The sequence below is a fragment of the Bombina bombina genome, chromosome 4, assembly GCF_027579735.1.
Source record: "Bombina bombina isolate aBomBom1 chromosome 4, aBomBom1.pri, whole genome shotgun sequence".
In the NCBI taxonomy this organism is placed as follows: domain Eukaryota; kingdom Metazoa; phylum Chordata; class Amphibia; order Anura; family Bombinatoridae; genus Bombina; species Bombina bombina.
The window spans coordinates 523,734,639-523,754,923 of NC_069502.1; the positions used below are offsets into that span (position 1 = coordinate 523,734,639).

Below are 20,285 nucleotides of genomic sequence, written 5' to 3' on the forward strand. Positions count from 1 at the left end.
CAGCAGAGGCATTGCATAGCACAAAAGGCATTACTAAATATTCATAATACCCAGATCTCGTGTTGAAGAAAGTTTTCCATTCATGTCCCGGGAAGATACGAATGAGATTACACACTCCACGAATATATAGTTTCGTAAAGTAACAAGCTTTTTGGAACGAGTCATATAATTCAGTGATTAAGGGAATAGGATTACGGTTTTTAATAGTGATGTTGTTTAGGGCTCTGTAATCAATGCAGGATCTAAAACCACCATCCTTCTTACTGACAAAAAAGAAACCAGCCCCAGGAGAGGAGGAAGGGTGAGCAAAGCCTTTATCTAAGTTCTCTTGGATATTCTCCTCCATGGCTTTGGTTTCAGCCTTGGAGAGCGGATAAGTCCTTCCTTTAGGAAGTGGAGCTCCAGGGAAGATGTCAATTTTGCAGTCGTAAGGGCAGTAAGGTGGTAGCTAATCAGCAGCTTTCTTTTCAAACACATCCATAAATTTATCTTATACTGAGGGAAGAATACAAGAAGTCTAAAGGTCGGCTATAGGGGTTTGATGCAATGGAGTAACCTTAGCCAGGCAGGAGTGAAAACAGGATTTACCCCAGGAGACCAACTGTCCCTTAGTCTAGTCGAAATTTAGGATTGTGTTTGCGTAACCAAGGAAGACCAAGGATAACTGGTTGTGCAGGAGAATGGATGACATCAAATTGTTGCTGTTCAGAATGTAAGTCTCCCACAGTCATGGTTAGAGGTGCTGATTCATAATGGAATAAGCCTGATCCAAGGGGTGTGCCATCCAGAGTGGTTATCTTGGGACACAGTTTTTTCTGCAGAAGAGGCAAACCTGCTTGGATCATGAAACGATGATCTAGGAAATTTCCAGCTGCCCCCGAATCAACAAAGTCCTGTGCGTAAATAGTGTTCTGGAGAAAGGTGAGGGTAATAGGTACTAGGATCCGAGAAGAGTGAGGGGAATTGGTAGTAGCAATGCTTAGAGGTACCCACTTTAATCCTCTAAGCGTTGGCTTTTCCCGGCAGTATATCACAATTCTTTAGTTGATGGGAATTGGAGCCACAATAAAAGGATAGGGGCCTATTTATCAAGCCGTCAACTGCAAATACGCTTGAATTCCGCAGAGTAATTGTGAAGAGCTTGATTCTCCATATTTATCAAACTCTACAGACTGGCAAAAGTAGAATTTTGTGACGTAACATACGATCCGCCGGTCTCAGTCCGACACAGATCGATGCTTACGTCACTACAGATGTTCCGAATGCAAATTCGGCACTATCTGACTACTTTTGGTACTTATCAAATTTCTACTAGGTACGCTCGCCACTAGTGTACCTGGTTTTCAATCCGCCGCCCTGGAGGCGGCGGATGCCATAGGAATCAATGGGAGTCTGAAAGCAGCAAAAGCTTATGTTTGCTGCTGCCCGATATCCCATTGATTCCTATGGGAGAATAAAAGTTATGTTTACACCTAACACCCTAACATAAGCCCCGAGTCTCAACACCCCTAATCTGCCGCCCCGACAATGCCGCCACCTACATTATACTTATTAACCCCTAATCTGCTGCCCCCTACAATGCTGCCACCTACATTATGTTATTAACCCCGATCCCGGAGCCCACTGCCACTAAATAAATGTATTAACGCCTAAACCGCCAGCCCCCCACATCGCCATAAATTAAATTAACCTATTAATCCCTAAACCTAACAACCCGCTAACTTTATATTAAAAATTAACTCATTCCTATCTTATTATAAATTTAAACTTATATTTAGAATTAAATTAAACTATATTAAACTAATAATTAACCTACTCTAACTATTATAATAAAATTACATTCAACTATATTAAATTAATAATTAATCTACCCTAACTATTATAATAAAATTACATTAAACTATATTAAATTAATAATTAATCTAACCTAATTTTTATACTAAAATTACAATAAACTACAAATTTAATTAACTATATTATATATTTAAACACCTAACCCTACTCAAATAATTTAAATCTACACTAAAAATTACAAAGTTACAAAAAACTAACAACTAAGTTACAAAAAATAACAAACACTAAGTTACACAAAAAACTAAACACTAAGTTACAAAAAATTAAAAAAAAATATCAAAGCTTTAAACTAATTACACCTAATCTAAGGGCCCTATGAAAATAAAAAGCCCCCCCCCCCCCCAAATAAAAAAAACCCTAGCCTACAATAAACTACAAATAGCCATTAAAAGGGCCTTTTGCGGGGCATTGCCCCAGACTAATCAGCTCTTTTACCTGTAAAAAAAAATACAAATACCCCCCCCAACAGTAAAACCCACCACCCACACAACCAACCCCCCAAATAAAAACCTATCTAAAAAAAACCTAAAGGGCATTTGGATTGGCATTGCCCTTAAAAGGGCATTTAGCTCTTTTGCAGGCCCAAGTCCTAATCTAAAACTAAAACCCGCAAAAAAATGAATACCGGTATTCAGCGCTTAGAGTTCCGGAACATCAAACAAAGCCGGTTACTCCTTTGAGGTGGAAGTTGGAGTGTTGAGACTTTGAGACTTTGTGTATGTTCGGCATTATACCGCAAACACTCAGACGGCATTTCCAACATCATCTTCTACACGTAACGGCTGAGGTGGATGTGTTACATGGAACGTGCCCTTCCCGTAGTGGAATAATTGCCGCCACCACATCAATTTGGATTTTAACATTATATCTGCTTTATTTGTTTTTAATCTAGTAAATTGCCACTTGTCACTTGCGCCCTTACGCTGTATTAAATCTTATTTCACTTGAATCGGGCTGCGCCTGTTTTTTCAGTAAAGCTAAAACCCACCCAATAAACCCTTAAAAAATCCTAACACTAACCCCAGAAGATTTACTTACAGTTTTGAAGATCTGACATCCATTCTCCAAGAAGCCGGGAGAAGTCCTCAACGAAGCGAACGAAGTCTTCATCCAAGCCCGCAGAAGTCTTCATCCAGATGGCATCTTCTATCTTCATCCATCCGGCGCGGAGCGGCTCCATCTTCAAGACATCTGACGCGGAGCATCCTCTTCCTTCCAACGACTAACGACGAATGAATGTTCCTTTAAATGACGTCATTCAAGATGGCGTCCTTTAGATTCCGATTGGCTGATAGAATTCTATTAGCCAATCGGAATTAAGGTTGAAAAATCCTATTGGCTGTTGCAATCAGCCAATAAGATTGAACTTTCATCCTATTGGTGTTAGTTTTTTTTAAGGGTTTATTGGGTGGTTTTTAGTTTTAGATTAGGACTTGGGCCTGCAAAAGAGCTAAATGCCCTTTTAAGGGCAATGCCCATCCAAATGCCCTTTTCAGGGCAATGGGGAGCTTAGGTTTTTTTAGATAGGTTTTTATTTGGGGGTTGGTTGTGTGGGTGGTGGGTTTTACTGTTGGGGGGTATTTGTATTTTTTTTTTACAGGTAAAAGAGCTGATTACTTTGGGGCAATGCCCTGCAAAAGGCCCTTTTAAGGTCTATTTGTAGTTTATTGTAGGCTAGGGTTTTTTTATTTTTTTTGGGGGGGGGGTTATTTTCATAGGGCCCTTAGATTAGGTGTAATTAGTTTAAAGCTTTGATAATTTCTTTTTTATTTTTTGTAACTTAGTGTTTGTTATTTTTTGTAACTTAGTTGTTAGTTTTTTGTAACTTTGTAATTTTTTTAGTGTAGAATTAAATTATTTGAGTAGGGTTAGGTGTTTAAATATATAATATAGTTAATTTAATTTGTAGTTTCTTGTAATTTTAGTATAAAAGTTAGGTTAGATTAATTATTAATTTAATATAGTTTAATGTAATGTTATTATAATAGGGTAGATTAATTATTAATTTAATATAGTTTCATGTAATTTTATTATAATAGTTAGGGTAGATAAATTATTAATTTAATATAGTTTAATGTAATTTTATTATAATAGTTAGGGTAGATTAATTATTAATTTAATATAGTTTAATGTAATTTTATTATAATAGGATAGATTAATTATTAATTTAATATAGTTTAATGTAATTTTATTATAATAGGGTAGATTCATTATTAATTTAATATAGCTTAATGTAATTGTATTATAATAGTTAGGGTAGGTTAATTATTAGTTTAATATAGTTTAATCTAAAGATAAGTTTAAATTTATAATAAGATAGGAATGAGTTAATATTTAATATAAAGTTAGTGGGTTGTTAGGTTTAGGGATTAATAGGTTAATTTAGTTTATGGTGATGGGGGGTGGCGGTTTAGGGGTTAATACATTTATTTAGTTGCGGTGGGCTCCGGGAGGGGCAGGATAGGGGTTAATAACTTTATGTAGGTGGCGGCGGTATAGGGGGTGGCAGATTAGGGGTTAATAAGTATAATGTAGGTGGCGGTGGGTTTAGAGGTTAATAACTTTATTTAGTTGCGCCGGGGTCCGGGAGCGGTGGTATAGGGATTAAACTGTTTAGTATAGTGTGGGTGTTTAGTGACAGTATACAAATAAAACTGTGAAAAAGTCGAAGAGCAGCGAGATCGATGACTGTTAGTTATCAACAGTCTGCTGCTCATCGCCCCTTACTTGGTGCGCAGCTTTTTGACAGCTTTTTTGTTAAATATGGAGAATGTATTCAGGTCCGCGGCAGCGATGTTAGGCGAGCGTATTGGTGCCGGCGAATGCAGCACAGTTGACGGCTTGATAAATAGGCCCCAAGGTCTCAACCTCCTTCTTCTCTGTCTTTCAGATTCAGAGGACTTAAAGGAAAAGAGATCCTCAGAGGTAACTGTAGGTGTAGGAGAGGTAGGGGGCAGTCTAGAAGGTAGACGGGTAGGAGACTAGAAAGCAGAGAATCCAGATTGATACACAGCTCTATATATTCATCCTGGGTAAATGGAAAGTCACGATAAGTGAGCTCTTCCTTGATACGTTTATGTAGACCTCTCCGGAAGTGTGCTTTGAGAGCACTGCAATCCCAACTGGTCTCATGTGCCATGGTGTGGAATTCAATAGCGTATTATGTCACAGAACTATTGCCCTGGCGGAGATCCAAGTGTGAGTATTCAGCAGCAGAAGTGCAACCAGAAGTACTAAACACAGAAGAGAGTGCCAAAATGAAGGTATCAGCATCGTTCAGGAGTTGAGCGCTCTGTTACAATAAGGGAGAGACCCAGGCTAGGGCCTTATCCTTCAACAAGGAAACAATAAAGGTGACCTTTGACTGATGGGACTGGTAGGTATGAGGGTCATTGCAGTCAATAATACCATCATACTTGTCAGGTAACAGTATCCGGGGTATGCTACCAGAAGCAGGGGAGGAGGTTGCAGTACTAGCAGCGAGAGCAGACTGTACAGCAACAGGAGCAGTGTTGTTCTCAGCAACAAGTGAGGAGAGCATAGTGGTAATAGTCTCTAACTTGGAATCCAGACTCTGCATGGGTCCCCAGCATTTGTTCCTAAAGAGAAATTGCTCTTGCTACCTCATTTGGGTCAATGGCCCAAGTATAATGTATTGCTCATGGGATATTTCCCTATCAGACCAAACTTGGTCACTTCTTATCCTGGTGTCAAGTGGAAGGATAAGGAAATATCCCAGAACAAGAGAATAGACAATTAAATGAGTTAAGTAGTACTCCCAGTAGAGAGGACAATCCTTCACAGCACTACAGGGGATAACTGTAGAGTAGTCAGGCAAGCAGAGTTTGGCAATAACAGGCAAATCCAGAGTACCAACAGTTTAGGGTTAAACAGAAATGTGGTTAGAAACAAGCAGGGTTCAGCAACAGAAAGGCAATACAGAATATCAGCAGTTCAGTGGTCAATCTGTAGAGTGGTCAGAGAAAAGCAGAGTTCAGCAACAATAAATCAATCCAGCAGTTATGGGGTTAATCTGTTGATTGGTCACAGGCAGGCAGATTTCAGCAACAATAAGGCATACAGTAGTTCAGGGATTAATCTGTAGAGTGGTCACAGGCAGGCAGAGTTCAGGAACATAAAGCATTCAGCAATTGGCAGAGCAATGAAACGAAGCACCCAGGGAGTACAAGACAACCTATACTTGGGCACTGTATGTAAGTAATGCAGGTACTTACATAGGCGCAGATTCGCGCCAAGGAGGAGTCCCAGAATTCGACCGGCATGAGAGGGGAATTGGCATGTGGCGAAGATGTCTTCATCTCACGCTCACAACAACCACCGCATCCCTGGCAACTGCCAAGCAACGGATCGGCGTGACATAGCCCCCCACTTACATAGGTGCAGATTCGACCGGCATGAGAGGGGAATTGGCGTGCGGTGATGATGTCATCACCGCACGCTCACAACAACCGGCGCGTCCCTGGCCACAGCCAAGCAACGGAGCGGCGTGACAGAAACATTGCAAATTAAATGCACAGTTAGTATATATATATATATATATATATATATATATACACACCCCTACACAAATACAGGGGGCAGGAAGATTCCACTAGTCCCAGATGAGTGAGAAATTGCAGTGGACAAGTAAAAGAATAGTTTTTCTTTTGAATCTTTAACATTACATTCACACACTATCTATCTATCTATCTATCTATCTATCTATCTATCTATCTTTCTATCTGACTATTTATATCCATTATGTATATATTGATTTCCTTTTTCAGCTCTGGTAATACTAAAAACCTTCAAGTTACTGTTCCTGACTCGATTACAACATGGGTGGCCAGTGCTTTTGTTATTTCTGAAGGTCTTGGATTAGGACTGATTGATGGACCAGTTGAGGTAATAAACATCTGTTGAGAATATATAAATTGATTATTTTGACACCGTTGGTAAATATGAGCATAGAAGGCTCTCATGGATTTCAAACAATTGCAAACACAACACAGGTTTATAAAAAAAAAAATCTTTGTAAAATATTTGTGTGGCACAATTATTGTCACCGCTATTAATTAATTTGAGAAAAATATGTTTGAAGTATATTCCCATTGATTCTTTATATTTTTTAGCACACCTGGGTGACTAGGAACAGCAAATGTTTTAACCACGACTTCCTGTTTCATAGGGGTATAAATATGAGGGAAAACATAGGCCAAGTTCCATTAGTCATTCATCACAATGCATAAGACCAAGGAATATAGTTTTGATGTGCGGCTAAAGGTTGTTGAGCTTCACAAAATGGGATATGGGAAATAGCAAAAGAATTGAAAATGCCAATTTCCACCATCAGGGCAATAATTAAGAAGTTCCAGTCAACTGGAAATGTTATGAATCAACCTGGAAGAGGATGTGTGTCTCAACGCACTGTGAAGAGGATGGTTAAAGTGTTCAAAATATCTAATGCAATATTATTAAATATTTCACATTCCAAATGTTCTTCACGTAGGGGAATATGTTCTAAGTATTTATAAATAGATATTCCTACATATATCTGTACATACAGTATATATACCTATATATAATCATCTATATATGGAGCAAAAAGTTACTTCTAGAGGAGTTAGCATGCAAGTTAAATACTGCTCCACTTGTAACTTGGCCCACAGTTGGTTGTATCTGACTTCTTGTCTCAAGTTAATTAGAAGTTGTTTTGTGGTAGATAGCCAGGATACACTACAAGATAAGTTATTTTCTAACAAATCTGTCTTAAACCATCTTGGGTGTGTTAAAAATTCTTGACAATGTCACACATTTGAAAAACAGACCCCTCAATCCGTGTCAGAATGTTCTAACCAACTGCTGTGCCATTAATTATCATTTTGTTTATTATATTGTACTATAACATTAACAAGCTAATGATTTCTGTTGACTAAAACCTGCATGCCTAAGCACCATTTATACTGCTGCATAATGCTAAAATGAAATACTTGTCTTTCACAGCTACAAGCATTCAAGCCTTTCTTTATTTCGCTAAACATGCCATACTCAGTTACTAGAGGTGAACAATTCGTCCTTGAAGTTACCCTGTTCAACTATTTAGCAGAAAATATTCAAGTACGTATTTGTCTTGTATTTTATGGTTATTTATATAGGAACAAATGTCATTCCAGCCCATTAATCTACTTAGATCTACTTAGACTTTCTCCAGAACTAGGGGAAGGTAGACTCTGAAACATCACACCATAAACGTTAAGTACACATAAACCATTGGGATAAGAGTAGATAAATAATTACTGACACTAGAATTTTATTTACAGAGCAAACTCATTTTATCCCGTAATACATCTAGGGTTTTGCATGATACACAAATAAAGCTTGAAATGTATTTTCATTTTAAACACAATTCATTAGCTGTATAAAATACACAGCTAGCTTGTGTTTAAAACTGCCACAGATCATTTGCAGCCCACCCATGAAAACTAAGAGGTTAACATTTTAAGAGACATTAGTGAAAGTATTTTACTCTGCATTCTGTGATATGTGTTTTATTTATATTATTTATATATTTTTTATTATTATTTTGTTTTTGCAGGTTGTGGTTACACTGGAATCAAGCAACTCATATGAAATAATTGTAGTAAACAACAATTACACAACCGTACCAGGCAAACATAATGTGACTGTCCCAAGCCAAGATGGCAAAACTGTTCTCTTTCCAATAAAACCAATACAACTGGGGGAAATTGCAATCAGTGTAACAGCAGTTTCATCAGCAGCATCTGACGCTATATCCCAAATACTATTAGTAAATGTAAGATGCACCTATATATAGTGTACTTATGACACTTTATGTTAATTACATTCAAAGAACAAGATTGAGGTGTATATTGTATATCTTTTTTCTCCCATAATAGTAGTAGTTTTATTAGTAGTTGTAAACTAATATACACCTAGACTTGTAATAGGGTGTTTTGTTTGTAGTAAAATTAGTATTCTGAGAAAAGAAATGTTCTATATAAAAATGCACTTCCTGTTTTTTTCCAAAAGCAAAACAAACATCTATAAATTAGATTTTTTTTTCATGCATTTTTTAACATGCAAATAGTGCCTATAAACTTTATTGTCTGTTTACTATAACAGTATTTACTACTTCTATCTATTTAAAGGCTGAAGGAATTAAGAACTACTATTCACAAAGCATATTGTTGGAGGCAAATGGTGGTTCAGAAGTATCACAGAACTTATCATTCACTTTCCCTATTGATGTAGTGAATGGCAGTCAGCAAGCCTATGTCTTGGTTATTGGTAAGTATCATTTATTTGTACTGAGTAATACATATGGGGGTAAATAATAACCTTATTTATCATGAATATAAAGCTAATGAGAATTTTTGCTTGTGGTAATTTATGAAAGTTTTTTTTTGGCTTTGTATGAAATTAATTTGGAAAAGTAAGTCTAACAGTAATGAATATGCACAATAGAAATGATGATACTGATTGTTTATGGCAAGATATTTTGTGCTTGGTTTTGGGCAGTCAGTACACTTAGGCCTAGTCTACATTGCTATTGTAAACTAAAAGTATTTCATTTAAAGTCTACAGAGATGTTTGTTACCTCCAGTTTACAACAGCAATGGAAACTAAGCTTAAGCAAAAAAATTATAATAATAGCATAAGGGAATTTATTTGTGATAGGGGTAGTGGTGGTTAATGGGTTAATAGTGCAATGGAGCAAAAGTTGTAAAAATAAGATGTATTTTATTAGTAAGTTTATTTACGCTAGCACACTAGTTTTAAACCTGTCCTCAGGCCTCCCCAACAGGCCAGGTTTTCAGGATTACCTTGGATGAGAGCAGGTAAAATAACCATCGGCTAGATTACGAGTCTTGCGTTAGCCTTAAAAAGCAGCGTTGAGAGGTCCCAACGCTGCTTTTTAACGCCCGCTGGTATTACGAGTCTGGCAGGAGAGGGTCTACCGCTCACTTTTCTTCCACGACTCGAGCTTACCGCAAATCCCCTTACGTCAATTGCGTATCCTATCTTTTTAATGGTACTTGCCTAACGCCGGTATTACGATGCTTGGAAGAAGTGAGCAGGAGACCCTCTCCTGTCAAGACTCCTACCGCATTTAAAAGTCAGTAGTTAAGAGTTTTATGGGCTAACGCCGTAACATAAAACTCTTAACTAAAATGCTAAAAAGTACACTAACACCCATAAACTACCTATTACCCCTAAAGCCCCCCCCCCCCACATCACAAACACTTAAATAACGTTTTTAACCCCTAATCTGCCGACCGGACATCGCCGCCACTGTAATAATATATTAACCCCTAAACCACTGCACTCCTGCCTCGCAAACACTAGTTAAATTTTATTAACCCCTAATCTGCCGTCCCTAACATCGCCGACACCTATCTACATTTATTAACCACTGATCTGCCGCCCCCAACGTCGCCGCTACTATATTAAATTTATTAACCCCTAAACCTAAGTCTAACCCTAAGTCTAACTAGGTACAATAGTTATTAAATAGTTATTAACTATTTAATAGCTACCTAGTTAAAATAAGTACAAATTTACCTGTAAAATAAATCCTAACCTAAATTACAATTAAACCTAACACTACACTATCATTAAATTAATTACATAAACTACCTACAATTAACTATAATTAAATTAAATAAACTAAAGTACGAAAAACAACAAACACTAAATTACAGAAAATAAAAAAATAATTACAATTTTTTTAAACTAATTACACCTAATCCCCCCCTAATAAAATAAAAAAGCCCCCCAAAATAATAAAATTCCCTACCCTATACTAAATTACAAATAGCCCTTAAAAGGGCCTTTTGCGGGGCATTGCCCCAAAGTAATCAGCTCTTTTACATGTAAAAAAAAATACAATAGCCCCCCAACATTAAAACCCACCACCCACACGCCCAACCCTACTCTAAAACCCACCCAATCCCCCCTTAAAAAAACTAACACTAACCCCCTGAAGATCACCCTACCTTGAGACGTCTTCACCCAGCCGGGCACAAGTGGACCTCCAGAGGGGCAGAAGTCTTCATCCAATCCGGCCAGAAGAGGTCCTCCAAGCGGCAGAAGTCTTCATCCAGACGGCATCTTCTATCTTCATCCATCCGGAGCGGAGCGGGTCCATCTTCAATCCAGCCGACGTGGAGCATCCTCTTCAAACGAAGTCCAAGCGAAGAATGAAGGTTCCTTTAAATGACGTCATCCAAGATGGCGTCCCTTGAATTCCGATTGACTGATAGGATTCTATCATCCAATCAGAATTAAGGTAGGGAAAATCCTATTGGCTGATGCAATCAGCCAATAGGATTGAGGTTGCATTCTATTGGCTGATTGGAACAGCCAATAGAATGCAAGCTCAATCCGATTGGCTGATTGGGTCAGCCAATAGGATTTTTCCTACCTTAATTCCGATTGGCTGATAGAATCCTATCAGCCAATCGGAATTCAAATACAATACCCTCCCCAACATTAAAACCCACCAGTTCATTTATTTAATTATAGTGTAGTGTTAGGTGTAATTGTAACTTAGGTTAGGGTTTATTTTACAGGTAAATTTGTACTTATTTTAACTAGGTAGTTATTAAATAATTAATAACTATTTTATAACTATTCTACATAGTTAAAATAAATACAAAGTTGCCTGTAAAATGAAAATAAATCCTAAGCTAGCTATTAACTATTAGTTATATTGTAGGTATCTTAGGGTTTATTTTATAGGTAAGTATTTAGTTTTAAATAGAAATAATTTATTTAATTGTAGTTATTTTATTTAGATTTATTTAAATTATATTTAACTTAGGGGGTGTTAGGGTTAGGGTTAGACTTAGTTTTAGGGGTTAATAACTTTATTATAGTGGCAGCAACGTTGGCGGCGGCAGATTAGGGGTCAATAAGTGTAGGTAGGTTGCAGCGACATTGGGGGGGGCAGATTAGGGGTTAATAAATATAATGTAGGGTTCGGCAATGTTGGGGCAGCAGATTAGGGGTTCATAGTGATAATGTAGTGTAAGATTAGGGGTGTTTAGACTCGGGGTTCATGTTAGGGTGTTAGGTGTAGACATAAAATTCCTTTCCCCATAGGAATCAATGGGGCTGCGTTAGGAGCTGAACGCTGCTTTTTTGCAGGGTTTTTTCAGCTGGCTCAGCCCCATTGTTTTCCTATGGGGAAATCGTGCACAAGCATGTTAAGCCAGCTTACCGCTACCATAAGCAACGCTGGTATTGAGGTGAGATGAGGAGCTAAATTTTGCTCTACGCTCACCTTTTTACGGCTAACGCCGGGTTTAAAAATACCCGTAATACCAGCGTTGTCTTAAAGGGCCATAATACCCAAATGTTTAAACACTTGAAAGTGATGCAGCATAGCTGTAAAAAGCTGACTAGTTAATATCTCCTGAACATCTCTATGTAAAAAAGAAAGATATTTTACCTCAAAAGTTCCTCAGTAGACACCTCCCATTGTAAAGGATTTCTAAGCAGAATTTTAGTGTGTCTGTCCTGTCACAGCTGAAAGGATGAGCCTCTTGAACTCTCATATTATTTCACCAATCAGGTAAAGGAAGCTTACTATGGAATCTCATAAGAGTTAAGTTAAATCTCATGAGATCACAGTAAGAGTTCATGACCTCAGCACTGCTGATGCTGATTGGCTGCTGTTCATTTCTTCATTTTTTTTTTATTTTTACCTGCAGCTGGGAGCAGCTGAGTATAACTTTTTACACAGAACTTACTCTGCTGAGCTGAGGAGATTGTGAGGTAAAATATCTTCCTTTTTTACATAGAGATACTCAGGTGATATTTTCCTGTCAGCTTTTTACAGTTATACTGCATCAGTTTCAAGTGATTTAGCATATGAGTATTATGTCCCTTTAAGGGAGCATTAAAAAAAAGGCTCGTTAGCAACGCACCCCTGTTACCGCAAAACTCATAATCTTGGTGCATGTTTGCTAATCAGCTGTTAATTTCACCTGTGCTCCAGTTCAGATAACCTCAAAATGTGTCTTGAGGAGAGGCTTGAAATCCAGTGCGCTAGCACAATGAATATTGCTTACAAAAGAATCACAAGGCACAATAAATTAACCAACTACTCTATTTTGAGACCAAAAATGGAAGTGGTATGGATTTAGAGCTAACAGTATTAGTGCTCCATACCATTTCTTTTTTTGCGCTCCTTTTGTTATCTCGCCTTATTTGTTTAATAGATTAAAAAAAATGTATTTCCCCCCACTATTTTAACAGGGGATATTCTAGGACCCTCAATTGATGGTCTTGCATTACTAATTCTGATGCCATATGGATGTGGAGAACAAAATATGATTAACTTTGCTCCTAACATCTTTGTGCTGCAATACTTAATAGCAACTAACCAGATCACGGCAGAAATCAGGACTAAAGCTATAACATTCATGGAAGCAGGTCTGTATTCTTTTCATATCATTTACTTTCATTTGTTTGAACACTTTTAAACAATAGTCTTAATTTTTCAACTTAATTGACACCATTTGGGTATCATGTTAAAGTGTAATAAAAAACACTAAATGCATGCCCTATATACTGTATTTTAAACTTATTGTCAACTTGATGCAATCCACAATTAATGCCTTAGTTATATGGAACAATGTTTGGGATAGACTTAATATAAGTTATCTTCTCCAGCAGGTTTAGAACCATGTAGATATGGATATTACGAGATTGATAAGATGTCACTAAAGTGAGAAACATACTGGATGGGTCTTATAGACAATATTAACTCAATAAGGACAATCCGTTGTTAAACTTGTAGACACAAATTCAACAGAACGGTTACTACTCTCCATACTATTATCCTCCGGAGCCTGCAGCTATCTTGTTTTAACTCTTTTTAGGTGCTGATTGGTGAAGCTCTGCATTTTTATGTCATGTGATGCCATCTTGAAGTTTACATATTCTTGCACCATGTGACAGAAGTGGTGAAAAGTTCCACATCACTGATGTTCCTGGCTTTTGCAAAGCTGAATCGTGCACTGGTTAGCACACAATGCAGAGTGAGAGGATTACATATTTGCAGTTTCTATATTTAGTTTGATAAGTACATAACATAAATAAGGCCACATTAATAAAATAGATCAATGCAAATGCTGCAAAAATGTAAAACTGCTGCTCTGTATCATGTACACTTACCTGAAGTGCAAAATATACCTATCAAAAAAGCTCCAAGATGGCAATGCCTAGTATGAACATGTGGTGCTTGACCAACCAGCACCAAGGCGTTATATGAAGACAATGGAGTAGACTTATCAAGAAGCAGATGCTGCTTTCTACACACAACGTTTCCGGCTCTCTGGTTGTAAAACTGCTGCTCCTTAACTTGTCCACCACCTAAAAGGTTGGGATGATTGACACCCCCTGCTAGTAGCCGATTGGCCGTGAATGTGCAGGGAGCGGCATTGCACAAGCATTTCACAAGAAATTATTGTGCAATGATAAATGACGACAACGGTATTCTGTCGGCAATTAGCGATGTCAGGCAGACATGATTTGCTACAGCAAATCATGTCCACCTGCCATTTGATAAATTGGCCCCAATGGCTCTTGGTAGAGCTTCAGGAACAGGAGGAAGAATAATAGCATGGTTAACAGTGCTAAAGTAGTTTTGTCCAGCAGTAATTTATTTAATTAATTTATTGATAGTGTTGTGTTAGGTGTATTTGTAACTTAGGTTAAGATTTATTTTACAGGTAATTTGTTACTTATTTTAACTAGGTAGCTATTAAATAGTTAATAACTATTTAATAGCTATTGTACCTAGTCAAAATAAATACAAAGTTGCCTGTAAAATAAATATAAATCCTAAAATAGCTACAATGTAACTATTAGTTATATTGTAGCTATATTCAGGTTTATTTTATAGGTAAGTATTTAGTTTTAAATAGGAATAATTTAGTTAATTATAGTAAATTTATTTAGATTAATTTAAATTATATTTATGTTAGGGGGGTGATAGGGTTAGGGTTAGACTTAGGTTTAGGGGTTAATAACTTAATAAGTGTAGGTAGGTGGTGGCGATGTTAGGGAGGGCAGATTAGGGGTTAATAAAATTTATTATAGTGTTTGCGAGGTGGGAGTGCAGAGGTTTAGGGGTTAATACATTTATTATAGTGGCGGCAAGGTCCGGTCAGCAGATTAGGGGTTAATAAGTGTAGGTAGGTGGCGGCGACGGTTGAGGGGGGCAGATTAGGGGGTAATAAATATAATATAGGTGTCTGCGATGTTAGGGACAGCAGATTAGGGGTTCATAGCTATAATGTAGGTTGCAGCGGTGTCCAAAGCGGCAGATTAGGGGTTAAAAAAAATTTATTATAGGGTTTGCGATGTGGGGGGGCCTCGGTTTAGGGGTTCCTAGGTAGTTTATGGGTGTTAGTGTACTTTATAGCACAGTAGTTAAGAGCTTTATGTTCCGGCGTTAGCCCATAAAACTCTTAACTACTGACTTTTTTTTGCGGTTGGAGTCTTGTCGGTAGAGGGTCTACCGCTCACTTCTTCCAAGACTCGAAATACCAGCGTTAGGAAAATCCCATTGAAAAGATAGGATACACAATTGACGTAAGGGGATTTGCGGTAGCCTCGAGTCGCGGAAAGAAAGTGAGCTGTAGACCCTTTCCTGCCTGACTCTAAATACCAGCGTTAGATAAAAAGCAGCGTTAGGACCCCTTAACGCAGCTTTTGACGGCTAACGCAAAACTCTAAATCTAGGCGTAAGGTTTTCCAAATGTGTTATTCTTTGTCATTTTCTCTTTGATATGTTCCTTTTTGGTGAGGAAATGCACAATCAATGTGTTTTTAAATCCATACTTCCTGACAATTTATTTTTTGCATTCCGATATTGAATTTAGGGAGTAAACTAGGTTAAATAGCTTAAATTGAATGCAATAATTTTTAGAATATTGTTAAAATATTTAAAGCTGTTTATGTCTAGCAATATTATTGTTATTCATTTTATCTCTTCTTCAGGCTATCAGACAGAATTAACATACAAGAGATCAGATGGCTCTTTTAGTGCTTTTGGAAAAAGTGATGCCTCCGGAAGTTCTTGGTATGAAATGCTTTATCTTAGTCTGATGAATATTTTTATTATTGTTTTAAAGGGATACTAAACCCAATTTTTTTATTTCATGATTCAGATAGAGCATGCAATTTTAAGCAAATTTCTAATTTACTCGTTCTCTAGCTATCTTTTTTTTTTAAAAAAAAAGCAGGAATCTAAGCTTTGGAGCCGGCCCATTTTTGGTTCAGCACCTGGGTATTGCTTGCTGATTAGTAGCTAAATGTAGCCACTGTGGAGGACCACTTCTGCCCGGCTTGGATGAAGACTTCTGCGCTACCTAGGTGCTGAACCAAAAATGGTCTGGCTCCTAAGCTTCCATATCTGCTTTTTCAAATAAAGATAGCAAGAGAATGAAGAAAAAATATAATAGGAGTAAATTAGAAAGCTGCTTAAAATAGCATGCTCTATCTGAATCATGAATGAAAAAAATTGGGGTTAGTGCCCCTTTAAGCAGAATCTGTACCCTTTATCCTCATAACCATATTGCTGTATCCACAGACATCTTTTGTGACTAAATAGTACATATAAAATAGTACACAGTTTCTATACCTTTAGCCTAATATGAGCTAGATTACAAGTGAAGCGTTAAATTATCTTGTGCTCGCAAACGGGCAAATTTGCCTGTTTGCGGGCACACAATAATTAATTCGGCCATTACAAGTGGCCTTGTGTTCACATTAGTGTGCGCTTGTATTACACAGTGGAGCACAAATATCGCTTTCATGAAAGCTATATTTAGCGCTCCACTTGTAATCTGGCCCTATATATTTTTAAAAAGAGCATTAAAATGCTTATATATGATAGATAATTGGGGTTATCATAGCTAAAGTTTAGGTATAATCTAGATTTTATTAAGGACAAGGAGGCGAGTATTTTGCTTTAACATTCTTTACTACTACCAATACAGCAATTAAAAGTATAACAGAACATAAACAGTTAACATTACAGAGAAAGGAAATGCCAGACATATTGAACCAATGAGAGCATTTTCTTAACAAATGTAGAAAAGAAGAACCAATCAGCTTTCTCATATCTATCATAAAGGGAGAAATGACCCCCAATTATTCCTCTTTCGGATTTGCTGCTGAGATGGAACAGGAGAAAGTCATTGAACAACAGAACAAACAGGAACAGCCCAAACATAAAGATGAAACTGAGGAAACATTTCAATCTGAAGTTGATCGAGGAGGATGAAGAAAAACCATTTTGTTGGAACAGGGATGATGCATGAGATGAAACTTGAAATGCAGATAACTCAGATGAAGGAGAGAAGGATCCTGTAGAAGAATGCAGATTCTTGGAATGTGGAGACATCTTAGACTGTAGGAGCTAGTTGAATAAACACAATAATTAGTAATATTTAAAGACATATTAATAAAATATCCTGACGGAGGGAAATAACTTCATTATGGGGGGGAAATACTCGTCTCCTTGTCCTTAATAAAATCTAGATAATACCTACACTTTAGCTAGGATAATCCCAATTTTATTACAGGACAGGAGACTCCTATTTTGCTAGTTTAAAGCTGAGGCAAAAAGTAAGAAGAAGGATGAGAAATGGGTTTGAAATAAAACTGACGAAATGTGGAGTCAGGGGATCAATCTGCGGCATTAAGTATATCCTGAAGAGAAGCTGAATTTACAAAGGATTTAGAGGCCGCAGAACCTCGAACAGATTGGGCAGAAAATATAGAGTCCACACCAGCTTACTTCATGATCCACTTAACCCAGCGAGCAATGGAGGTAGATGTAACAGGCTTGTGAGGAGGAACGAAAGATAAAAGGAGTTGATCAGATGATAAAGGAGAAAAGGATTAGTTCTTTTGAGATATTCTTTAAAACAAATGACTACACAAAGATTGGGAGAAGAAGGAAAATAAGGATAAAATAAGGTGGAAGAAAAAGTTTTTGTCCTACAAGAGATGAAAAAGGTTAGACCTTCAGGAGAGAAAGAAATAGAGTTGAAATCAATAGCTCTGACATCTGAGACTCTTCTAAAAGAGAGAAGGCAAAGAAGAGTAACAAGTTTGCAAGTGAGTTGTTTTAAAGAGAGAAGGTCATTAGAGTGCCAGGAGTTGAAAAAGGAAAGAACCAAATCTACATCCCAAAATTGAGAACGTTTGGGAATAGGAGGACATTTGATTCTGATGGCTTTGAGATTTCTACAAACCTGAGGATGTCGACCCACTGGAAAATTATTGATAAGAGAATGTTGAGAGGAAATAGTTGATCTAATTACATTAATAGTTCTATAAGAGAGACCAGACTCAAAAAGAGAGGATAAAAAATTGATAATTTGGGCTAGAGGCGCTGAAAAGTTCCTTTCCAAGCACCAACGATTCCATTTGGACCAGGCTGATGAATAGGATCTGTGGGTACCTGGGGCCAGGGATTCTTGTAATAATTGTAAAGCCCTTGACGAAAGGTCAGAGACAGCGAAGGGATTCCTGAAATCTTCCAGGCTAGAAGACTAAGGGATCCTTGGAGGACTAGGCTGAGGGGATTGTCGTTCGGGTCTAAGAGAAGATCTGGAGAAGATGGGGAAGTTCTATTGCCATCTCCAGGAGATAGAGAAACCATGGTTGGGAAGGCCAAAAGGGAGTGATAAAAAGGAGGGAGAGGGATTCCCGACGAACTCTGGAAAGGATTCTGGGAATCATGATGAAAGGAGGGAAGGCATAAGCTCCGGACAGAAGCCAAGGTTGGAGAAAAACATCCGTTGCTTGCGCCTCCAGATCCGGACGCCAACTGAAGAATGGACGAATTTGACAATTGAGACGAGACTCAAACAGGTCAGTCGAGAAGGGGCCTCGGAGATGAAGGAGGTGAAGGAAAATCAAATGATTTAGTTTCCAGTTGCTCAAGTCTTTGAGGAATCTGGAACCCCAGTCCACTGCGGAATTCGAAATATCCAGCTTTCACCATAATGTTTTGGGCTGGGCAGAAATGAATGAAATTCTTTGTAAAATCCAATAGAACCTTTGACTTGGTACCTCCGAGATAATTCAGATACTGAACCGCTGAAACATTGTCCATCCTCAACAGAATGAATGTGGGATGGTTGAAGTAAGAAAAGCTTTTGATGGCAAGAGATCCAGCAAGAAGCTCTAGACAGTTTATGTGAAGAGATTTCTCTTTGGAAGACCATTTCTCACCTGTAATGGAAGGACCACATCTGGCACCCCAGCCAGAAAGACTGGCATCTGATTTGATGACTAAATCCGGGATAGAACAAAAAATGGCTCTCCCATTCCAGGCTTCTATATGATTGAGCCACCAAGAGAGCTCTTGTGGGAGTAAGGAAAACCCTTTTGAAGGTAAAATATTTTTATTCTCTGCAGAGCCCGATAATGAAGGGGAGCAGGATAAATTGCTTAAATCGAGGATGATAGTAACCCTAAAATACGAGCCACTGTCCTGAGGGAAAAAGATCTTTGGATAGAGTACGAGAAATTTCCTTCCTTATATTTTTTATTTTGTCTTTTGGAAGACTGAGGGTAGATGATTTTGTGTTTATCAGAAATCCTAGAAAAGTGAGAGATTGGGAAGAAATGAGTTCTGATTGTTACTGATTGATGAGAAAACCTAAATTGGAAAGAAGATTGACTGTGAGTTGAAGTGGCTGGAGGAGGGAAAGATGATCTTGGTTCATTATCAAGATGTCGTCCAGGTATTACAATAAGCTTGACTCCGGGAAGGCAGAGCCAGGAAACAACTGGTTTCATTAGTTTGGTAAATACCCAAGGGGCAGAGGATAAACCAAAGGGAAGGCATGTAAACTGCCAAAAGAGATTGTTCCATTGAAATTTCTGAAATTTTCAAAATTCCTGAGCTATAGGAACTGTCTTTATTTAACCCTTTCAGTTCTAAACATTCTAATTCACATATCCAGTAAGACTCTCTCTGTTTAAGCAATAGCTCCCTATTCCCACCTCTACGTGGTATGTCAATAAAATCTATAATCTAAAACTTCAATTGACTAATCGAATGGCCAGCTTTTAAAAAATGAGCAGCATTAGGGGCTTTTATATTACCAGTATGTATATTGCTCTTATGTTCAATAATTCGGTCCTTAGCTGACCTTGTCGATTCTCCTATATAAACATCCCCACAGCAGCATGAGCACCCTAAACATGGGTAACATCCTTGGTTTTTAGTAGTGATATATCTAAGATTAGATTTAATATTAGGACCAATATCTGCTTTGACTAGTTTACTTTGAATATTTGCTCCTTTCTTAAAGGCAGGCATAGGAGGTTTCTGAAATTCTACTATAGAAGGGTTGCAATCGGACAGCAAATTC

The 20,285-nt window shown here is 37.7% G+C and overlaps 1 protein-coding gene across 1 annotated transcript in view; it reads left to right on the forward strand.

The window, feature by feature from the left end:
- LOC128656513 (CD109 antigen-like) overlaps positions 1-20,285 on the forward strand; it is a 212,883-nt gene that overhangs the window by 149,877 nt on the left and 42,721 nt on the right. Inside the window, exons 19-24 of the mRNA XM_053710441.1 lie at positions 6,642-6,759; positions 7,858-7,971; positions 8,450-8,668; positions 9,024-9,162; positions 13,138-13,314; positions 15,889-15,970. Of these exons, the coding sequence (XP_053566416.1) occupies positions 6,642-6,759; positions 7,858-7,971; positions 8,450-8,668; positions 9,024-9,162; positions 13,138-13,314; positions 15,889-15,970 (849 nt within the window). The remainder of the gene's footprint in view (positions 1-6,641; positions 6,760-7,857; positions 7,972-8,449; positions 8,669-9,023; positions 9,163-13,137; positions 13,315-15,888; positions 15,971-20,285) is intronic.